The sequence below is a fragment of the Montipora capricornis genome, chromosome 2 (genome assembly GCF_036669925.1).
Source record: "Montipora capricornis isolate CH-2021 chromosome 2, ASM3666992v2, whole genome shotgun sequence".
Lineage (NCBI taxonomy): Eukaryota > Metazoa > Cnidaria > Anthozoa > Scleractinia > Acroporidae > Montipora > Montipora capricornis.
Window position 1 is genome coordinate 51,183,831 of NC_090884.1, and position 10,000 is coordinate 51,193,830.

A 10,000-nucleotide genomic window follows, 5' to 3' on the forward strand; every position below is an offset into this window, starting at 1 on the left:
AATTGAAAGGCAGTGCTTCCTTCCCTCCGGCAACCTCCCCCATGGAAATCAGACTCCCGATCGGATAACATCCAGGGTGACTCAGTTGGTTTTAATATTGGATATCCTCGGAAAATGATTTTGCGGGCGGGCAGAGCTATCTACGTTTTTTGGAAACCAAGAAGGCTGACCTAGTGTGTTTGCAATAATCATTACAAGTTGGATAATGACAATTTCTGATGCTGAATGATGGTTGACCACAGTGACATGATGGAAAGCATGAGTCAAATTATTCTTTCGAGAACATTAATTAATTTCCGGAAACAGTTGTACGTAGCAAGCAATAATACTTAACACTGCTTTCGTTCGTAAACAACAATCAGAACAATATTTCGTGCTGTATTGTATTTGCCGATTGCGACTGTACATTCCCTAAAGGGTGAAAATTAGCACCTGTAAAATCCTTATAAAATACAGGTCTATAAAACACGAGTGTGTTGACGTCGATAAAACTCATTGAGTATTTTGCGTTGAAAAAATCTTGGAACGTTTTCATAACTTACTGGGACTGATTTTCCAACTGTGGTTTCGCCCGTTGCCAAACGACTACTTTATCGCCCTTACATCTTCAAACGTGTCAAGTTGTAATTCCTCAAGGAAAAGAACCAGCTAAACGATTCTCATTCAATCTGATAGACCATTACTGCTAATCCGTGAAAAAGAAAAGCGGTACGTTTCGTGATCGTGTCTTCATTTTTCATGTTTATATTTCTCTGTGACGTTTTTTTCTTTCCGCCGTGCTTTTTCCTTTATGCCGATTCTCAGTTTTATTTCAATCGACCTTTGAGCTTTTTATCGTCTTAGTTGTCATTAATATGATTCTTGAGGTTTAATCAACGCTTCTTCATTAAGACGATTATTCATTCATCACGTAACCTTTAAGGTTTTGATCCACACAAGCCAAGTATTGACTAATTAAAGTCCTCAATGGCATGGTCTTTTACTTTAACGAGGCTACGCCTCGGGCAAGACGACTCAAATGAAAGATAGGAAACCTAGCACTTAACATCTAGCCCTTGGTTGAGTTGTGGTAGACTATGGGAGCGGTATTTTTCAGCCTGGTGCTTTCATAGAGTTTGGCTCTGTTGTGTAACTGAAAGTGGTATGGTTTTTTTTAAAGGCCTCCTTTTTCAGATGTTCTGCACCTTGATATTTACGTAGCAACTTACCTCGTTCCCAGGGTCTCCATTGTGGGAACGAGGTTGTCTCTGATTATGCAGGCTCTCTCCCCAGTCCCTCGAAGAACCTGTGAAGATTTATTTTAACCAAAACTGTGTAGGACAAGTTTCTTTGCTTCAATTCGCATCGACCGGCCAGCTCAACTATTTCAAGTGTCTTAATTGTGGAACTGGACACCGGGCGGAAATAACGGAGGTCAAAGTTACCACCCGGCGACCACACGGCTTGTGTTAATGCAAGCCACAAGTGAATTAGATAAGAGTGTTGATCTATCACTTTGCGGTTTTGCCCCAGCAAAGTCACAAAGGGATTTATTTTTGGATACACGTTGCGCGCGAAACCAACAGAGGGCCGCCAATTTTAACCATTCAAGAGAAGCCATATCACGCGTGACTGCCTCTGCCATGTTTTTTCAAGACATGACACTGATTTTTGCGGGAAAGGGAATTCTAAAAATAGACTTATTTGACTGTGCTGGGGAGCCCACCCTTGCCATAATAACACTCTTATTCAATTCACTCTTGTGCAAGCTAAGAGTGAGCAGGGGTTTCATTCTAGACTTCCTGTCTGAGTGGGTCCGTTGGCTTCTCAGGGGTTGGGGTTGGGAAAGGGGGAAAGTTGAAGCGCTGTTCAGAGTACAGACAAGAAGTGAAAAAGGTTCGATGTGCGTTTAAGAATCCGCACTAGTCAAGGAATTGCCTTCAGGGAGATCATGTAACTGTCCGTAATAGTAATAGCACTGAGCGGAGTACAATTCAGGGAGTAATCGTGCCGTGTGCGCGTGATTTCAGCGCGCTCGGCCGATTTGAAATTACGAGCACGATTACCCCTGAATTGTGCGTCACGAAGTCCTATTACTAATTAATCGTAACTATAACAAAATGCGAACATAAAAAGTCTTTGAAAACCTCTTTTGTGTGAAAACGTTAATCTTATACCCAATCTGTTTTGCAAACAGTAGCAAAAAGGACCCCATGCAAGAGCACGTGATTGACGCGCGAATGGCGTAGGTGTCCAATTTGGAGTTGTTCAAATTGGATACCTGTAATTGGACACCCACGTGATCGCGCGCTAATTACGCGACAAATAGGCGCGCACAGAACCAATCAGATTCGAGAATCTTGTAATAGAGCGGTTTTCAATTGAGTGTCGAAAGTAATTAGCGAATTACTTTGGTTTTGCATCTACTTCACTCAGTGATTGGTTCAAAAAATTAGAGACACATTTTCAACCAATCAGAAGTAAAACCAAAACCAATTGTGGCTCGCGCGTGCACATTTTCCCGCCTTTTGTGTCGGCTACGTGTAATTACTTCGAGTTTTGATTGGTTTACTGGATTGTCTCCGTCCTTTTTGATTGGTTAAAGTAATTACTATGGTTTTGGTTTTACGACACTCATTTGAAAACCGCTCTAGTTACGATTATTTCTGAAATACACACGTGATTTTAAAGAGCAGGTTAAGAAAATGGACCGGTACCTCACTGCGGGTACTTCATGATTCTCAATCAGCTGCACAGTAAAACAATGAAGAATAATAAATGCTACTTTCCGAATAACCATGTTTGGGCCAAAATGTCAATCTCATTTCACCCTGGTTGTTATCCTGATTAATTTGACTCTCCGTGATGTTTTATTTGTTATTTTGGCAGAAGACGTGCTATTCCTGCGGAAATAGCCCTTGTATTCCAGTATAATAGGCTTACACAATTGGCTTTCCGAATAACAGTAAATCCAATAATACTGAAATACAAGCGCTATATCTCTCCAAGAATAGCACGTTCTCGAAGGTTTAAGATAGTCTCTGCCAAAATAATATACATCACCGAGAGCCTGCCAAATTAATCAGGGTAACAACCAACGTGAAATGAGATTGACATTTTTGCCTAAACACGGTTATTCGGAATTCTAGTAAAGTGACCAACTGGGCGAAAATACCATGATCCTTATTTATAAGATTCCACGTTCATATTAGGTTATACTACTCTTTTTCATAAACTAAGATCGGGAGGTCTTTATATCGTCTGCACAAGGCTATGGCTCATCACTCTTAATTTTGATGGGTTGTTAATACAGATAAAGTGAGGGGGGCTAAGATTGTTGTAATCTTATATTTTACAGGTGTGTCTGTCTGCCCGACGCGTAAAATACAAGCCACAGAAGGCGAAGTTACATCTCCAAATCACCCATTTAGCTATCCGTCAGATGTTGACTGCACCCTGACCATAGATGGAAGACAAAATGTGGTGTTTAAGATCAAGTTTGACGCTTTCTCCGTTGAAGAGGACGAGGAGAGTAAGTTTGTGGAAATAATTAAAAAATGATGAAAGTAGAAATAGCTACAATCCTGGACAAAGTTGTTGACACACGACACTTTTTATTTCCTACTCCACATCTAAACAAATTGTTCCCATGAAGTAAATCTTGTTGTAAATCCCCCTCTTCCTCCAAAAATTGTTGAGGGCGACTGTAGCTCGGTTATTGCCGCTTCTTCATAAACAACATTATTGAGGGACAACTCCGTCGGTTATTGCCGCTTCTCCATAAACAACATCATTGAAGGATACCTTCGTCGGTTATTGTCGCTTCTTTATCACCACATTGTCTTGGCTGGGAAGAAAGAGAGGGTTAGTGTCCTAAGGGATGAAACTTGAAAAAGGTCGGTCTAAACCATTTTTGTCAAGGATTGTAGAAATGCCGCAATAAATGCCGGTAATGTTGTTTCGACGATGAATTGCCGGGTAGATTCTTTGAAACAACTTTCTCCGAAAACTGACACCCTTGTCTCTCAACAATTTATTACTTGAACGTTTGATGAAATAGTTAGCAAATTGACTAGGACCCTAGGGATTGCCTGGTCAAGGCCTCTTTTTTGCTCGTGGCCTAATTCTTCGTGTCCCGTGATGTGAGCCACGTCATCGATGAATTAGCCCAGAATGGATTAAAGAAACGATGTACAGGCCATACAAGGCAAAAAGAAAGCCTGGATTCGAAACCCGGGTGTTATAGCATGCGCACTGGTGAGCTAAGGCTAACCCCAAATTTTTAATGGAATTTACTCAGAACCAACAAATTCGATTACCTTCTTCTCGTTCGTGACACTTTGAACCAAGGAAACACCCAGATGTTTTGGAGATTTTCAATTTAAAAAAAACGTTTCCTAATACTTCTAATCCTTATTTCCCATTTCCAAGTTGTTGTCCCTTTAGATTTTTATTATTCTCTACTTGCACAAATCCCACAATACACCTCTTTTACCCCCTAATCATTGTTTTCGATTTCTTCTGGGACATGAAGATGTCCTATGAGAAATCAAAAACAATGCCTATGCATTATGCACTAGGTGTGCAAGAGGTGTGTTATGGGATTTGTGAAACAAGTTAAGTTCATATGTGTGACTTCATTGACGTTACATATGCATATTGCGCGCTGTCGTTGGATAATTCTGGGAATAGGGCATGGCCGATTATGGCATGGCTTCATGTATGAAGCGTGAAGCAAAATCTAGTTTAATCTGTCCGCAAGATACTTGCTAATACGCCGGACAACAGCAGCCATAAGCAAAAATAAAACAATGAATTAAAAAGCTGGATGCTTTAACAGGCAACATCTCTTTTTAATCTTTGTTAGAGCTGGTCTTATCCATTCCATGAGGAACCAACAGCACCCTTCCATTTGCGAGCATCTTTCAATACCACAAAAACTTGAAAACGTGTTGTACAAATGCCTACGCATTGATTGCTGTTTTGTTTTCAGATCCCAGTCAATGCACCTTTGATGCTTTAACAATTATCGATGGTCCCAAAACCTCTCGTTTTTGTGGCGGTGGAATTCCGTCCGAATACACTTCAACACGGAATGAGATTTCTTTAAGATTTGAGTCGGACAACAGTTTCCAGATGACTGGATTCAAAGTATCTTTCAGTACCGTAGATGGGCCCAAAGGTACGCAATGTGTATGTTATATAAAATTGTTAGATTCTCTCTTTTCGGAATATTTGGATTCCCGCCCCCCCCCCCCACCCCCCAGCCTCCCACCCAATCTTAGTTGACTTATTACAACGGTATCAGTCACACGTGCCCCTCAACGACATTTTTTCATATTTCTAAAGTAAAATTTACGCGGAGGAACCCGTAGCCGAAGTCCCATTAAATTTAGTGCAAGATTTCCTCTTATCTCAATCATAGTAAAAAAAAACCCAATTGCAATCCATTTTGATTTTAACCCATCCCTGCCTCCTTTCGTATTTGCTGTTTTATTCAAACCTTTCTTCAATGTTTAAGTGTTTATATTTACGTTTCACTTTATTTGGTTGCCAGTTCCTTGTCACTGCTGGCTAAATTTCGTGACATAGTCTCTTTAGACAAACGAGAAGAACAAAAGTGTTTCGGAAAGAGGATTTAACTGAAATGCTTTTTGCTTTTCATATTTTTAGCTCCCAATGGTACCAGTATTTGTCCGTCAAGGGAAATAGACATGGATCAGATGGACAAAATGGAAGGGGCCTTATATTCGCCGCACTTTCCAAACTCTTACCCGCATAACCAGTCCTGTACATTCACATTAAATGTTCCCGACAATTTCAAGACTGTCGTCTGGTTTGAGTCGTTTTTTTTACAATGTAAGTATAAGTACAGATGTCGTAAATACAGATTCTGCTTTTGTAGTGAAGGAGACTGGTTAGTTGTTGAACCCGGTGAATGAAGGGCCGATCTTTCTTGAATCTCCTGTGACTCACGGCTAATCCGAGAAGGTTCGACTCCTCCAAAGAAGCACTCGGATTTTTATCGAGGATCCCCATATCACCATCGGAAAAATAAAGTTCTTTGGAGTCTGCTTCATTGTATCCTTAGTGAGATTCTCTAAAAACTTCGCAATGGAAGTGTTCAAGTGAGTGCTCAAATCCGAGTTTAAGATTGTAAGAATAGAACGGTGTTTGGGCGTTTGTCTCCCTGGAAAATCACATTGACGATTTTAAACCAAAGTGTAAAATAATCAAAACAGAAACTTGGAAAGGACCGCTGGAGCAGAATTTTCTTGTTTTCTCCTTATGTGAATTTTGAGAGTAATTCCATACTAGTAACTCTGTGCCAATCGATTTATCACCAGCAATTTCCGCGGAATTCTTAGTACAAAAGTACAAAAGTAACCGCCTCCGCGGTATTTACCTGTGTAAGTTACCCAGCACTTTGAATCACTACGTTTTTTCTGAAGCAATGGTTGCCGTTCTCTGGGGGAACAAAGAAAACAATGACTGTATACCATTTCATGGGTCATTTCAATGATAGTTAATAGAGGGGAACGGTTTTGAACCTCGGCAAACATCAAAGGAGCAAACAAAGATGCCAAGATTTAGGTTGGAAAGTCCACGACCGTGCACAATCTTTTGCTTTGCGCTCATACACTATGCATGAATTACGTAACGAACAAGTTTCTATTGGTTAGTTCCTCAGTACGGAGTAAACAACTATTGTGTTTTGTGCAAGGTCAAGGCTAAAAAAGAGAAAAAAACCTACAACAAAGAAATTAGTCAGGTTTCATAACCATTCACCTCTATTAACTATGTTTCAACTTCACTGCCAAATCTTGAATAAGAAAAGTAATGGATTAAATCGTGCGTGCAGATGTTACCACAGGGAAAAACTTCTCTCGCTTTGGGATTTTACATCAAAATACTACTACTAAGTTTGTGTTGGGAGAAAGAAATATTGGAGATAAAAATGTCTCTTTTTTTTTTCTTTTCTTCGCAGTCCACCAGCAATGTCAACACGATAAACTGGTTTTAAGCGACGAGCTAGGTGGCAATACTCAATGTGGTGGAGGCGAGGATCGAGTACCGCCTCCGCTGGAACTGAATGGAAGGAAGCTGCAATTTGCTTTCACCACAGATGGGGACACCTCGGCTGGTGGATTCTACCTGAAGTATAACATCACAAAGATTCAACAAGGTAATGAACAAGAATGAAAAACTCCGTGTCTCAACGAGGAATATCCTGTGAAACGAGAGGGCAGGTTTTGTTTGATTATGGAAGAAGAAATCTTAGGCCCGCCATCGTCCATTTACTGAAAACCCGCCAAATCACAATGCAAAGGAAACTAACTGGTGCTTAATTTTGTGCTCACACCACTTAAAATGAGGCGGGAAATTTTCAATCCAAGCACTTTGCGTACTAATTACATGTAAAGGTGCAGTGTCACGCAATTTCAGTCAATCATTCAATCAAAACAACAAAATAATATCTTTGCATCAATCAAGACCAGAAAATAATGGCGTAGTTTTTTTGCCGATAACAACTGAAGTGCACTGAAGCTATTCCTTGTTATTTCCATCCATGGATGGAGAGGATAGAAAGGGATTGAATTTTTGAGCAAGTTTGGGGATGGTGCCGGCAGAAAGTCGCCAAAAATTAAATACGAACAGCTCTTTGTGCGATAAATATATTACGTATCTTGTCAGTGGGTTGTCAGGAATGTTGTTCGTATGAGCTGAAGTACTAATTCAGATTTTTACCCAGTTTTAACCTAAAAACAGCAAATTTAGCATGACAGTACTCCCTTTAATGAACAACCATTGCAATCACCAAATGACTTTCGAAAATCTACTTATTTAATTATTCTATTAGCTTATTTGTCTCAGTCTTTCACCCCTGAACAGTCCCTTATTGACGATTAAAACCGTCGAAATTGGCGGGGATCAGGGAAATCAGCCCATAGTTAATAGAGGGGAATGGTTATGAAACCCGACAAATTTCTTTGTTGTCGGTTTTTGTTCTCTTTTTTGGCCTTGACCGTGCACAAAACATAATGGTTGTTCAGTTACTCCGTACCGAGGAACTAACCAACAGAAACGAGTTGGTTACGTAATTCAAGCATAGTGTATGAGCGCAAAAGAAAAGATTGTCCACGGTAGTGGACTTTCCAACCTAAATCTTGACATCTTTGTTTACTCCTTTGATGTTTGCCGAGGTTCAAAACCATTCCCCCCTATTAACTATGATCAGCCCTATTTTTTGCTAGCATTGTGTGATTTCTTTAACGTCACAGAGTCTATGAACAAGGGCTGTGAGACGGGCCTTCGGTTTATAGTCTTTTATCCGAGAAAAATTTAAAGTATCACCATTTGCAGGTTTAATTACAAAGGCACCACTTTCTCCTCAGTAATTGTAAGACACTGAGTGTTGATTCGGCTAGGATTCGAATCCACGAACTCAGTCCTGCACGATGCTTTACCAATTCAGTGAACCTGTCGGCAGAAAACCTCTGTAAAAGAGATTGCTGGATTGCTCTGTGTTCAGATAATGATTTGGTCAAACAAATCGCGTTTATTTTTCAACCGTCAAAGATAATCTGCAGGTAGCGATTGGCTCACTTGACTGTCAAATTGACTTTGATTGATCAAAGGAATCGCTATTGCGCAAGAGGAAACCGCACCGTTAAGGAAACATAAGGCAATAACACTACTAATAATGTGACGATAACGATAACGATAGCGATAACGATAACGCACACGATAATGATAATGATAACAACAGAAATAGACTGTTTATCAATGTCTCGAGCTCATCTAGCTGAACACAAGTGGCTAAATAATTAGGGATTAGGGAGACTGTATTAAATCAAGTGTTGGTTTTGAACACCCAGAGAAAACCTCTCGGAACATAGCAAAGAACTAACAACTAAATACAAGTATGACGTTGAGTCCGGGAATGAAACCGGGGCCACATTGGAGGAAGTCAAGTGCTCTCTCATCACTTCCCCATCCAGCTCAGGGGCGTATCCAGGATTTTTGTTAGAAGGGGGTGCACCCCTAAAAAATGACTTAAATGGCGGGTTTTTTTTTGCAGAATACTACTTATTTTAGAAAGCCGCAGGACATCTCAGGGGGTGTGGGGGGGGGGGGGGAGGTGCGCAACCCCTGTACCCCTCCCCTAGTTCCGTCACTGCAGCTCCTCAGTGATAACAAAAGGAGTTCCTCTTACCGTGGGGGAAAAAAATGCTTCTTTAAGTCTAAAACTGAGAAAGTCTCCTCGTCTGATGTTAGTCTATCGTCGCTTTTATTTATCGTAGGTCGCTGTGTGTGTACCCCAGGTTTGTCATACATAACTATAAACAACTACAAACCAAGAAATAATCGTAGTCACGATGATGTGCGATTCGAATTTAAAAGTACTCAGAGCAGTGGAATGATCATGTACTTGAAGGGCCTTTACCGAGACTTCCTGTATGTGGCTTACAAGAACAGTAATGTATTCATGGTACACATCGATCTTGGCACAGGTAAGAAAAATGGTATTTTTTCAAAACACTCCAATTGATACATGCATACCATTACAGATACTACTTACTTGCAACTCATGTTGATATGAAACGACGATTTTTTTGTTTCAGAGAGTGGTGTGTGCACAGTTTAAGAAAAAAAAAACTGAGGGCGCTTTTATTCGATCAAAAACTCCGAACAAATCGGGTATACCTCGCGAAGTCATCGTGAAGTTCCGGAATTCCGGAACAACCAGCAAGTACAATCCAATTGGTTCATTCTCCCTCGGAAACAATCTTGTTTCATTTACTTAAACATTTTGAGGCGGTACTCTTTGATATGCTCTTCCATTCGTCGCATGAAATTATCGCATTTTAAAACTAAACTAGCTCCTGGTTGAATGGAAAACGCCTGAGTACATCAAGATTCCTCCGCAAACGACGAAACGTTGTTACCCTAAACAGTTCTTCCAGCGCTAAAACGAGGTAAATCCTTACGAAAGAGATACGCGATCCTCGCCTTATCT

At 40.5% G+C, this 10,000-nt stretch overlaps 1 protein-coding gene across 1 annotated transcript in view; it reads left to right on the top strand.

Annotated features, from left to right (window-relative positions):
- LOC138026248 (bone morphogenetic protein 1-like) overlaps nucleotides 1-10,000 on the top strand; it is a 19,772-nt gene that overhangs the window by 8,654 nt on the left and 1,118 nt on the right. Inside the window, exons 3-7 of the mRNA XM_068873511.1 lie at nucleotides 3,338-3,511; nucleotides 4,973-5,161; nucleotides 5,653-5,838; nucleotides 6,968-7,165; nucleotides 9,285-9,494. Of these exons, the coding sequence (XP_068729612.1) occupies nucleotides 3,338-3,511; nucleotides 4,973-5,161; nucleotides 5,653-5,838; nucleotides 6,968-7,165; nucleotides 9,285-9,494 (957 nt within the window). The remainder of the gene's footprint in view (nucleotides 1-3,337; nucleotides 3,512-4,972; nucleotides 5,162-5,652; nucleotides 5,839-6,967; nucleotides 7,166-9,284; nucleotides 9,495-10,000) is intronic.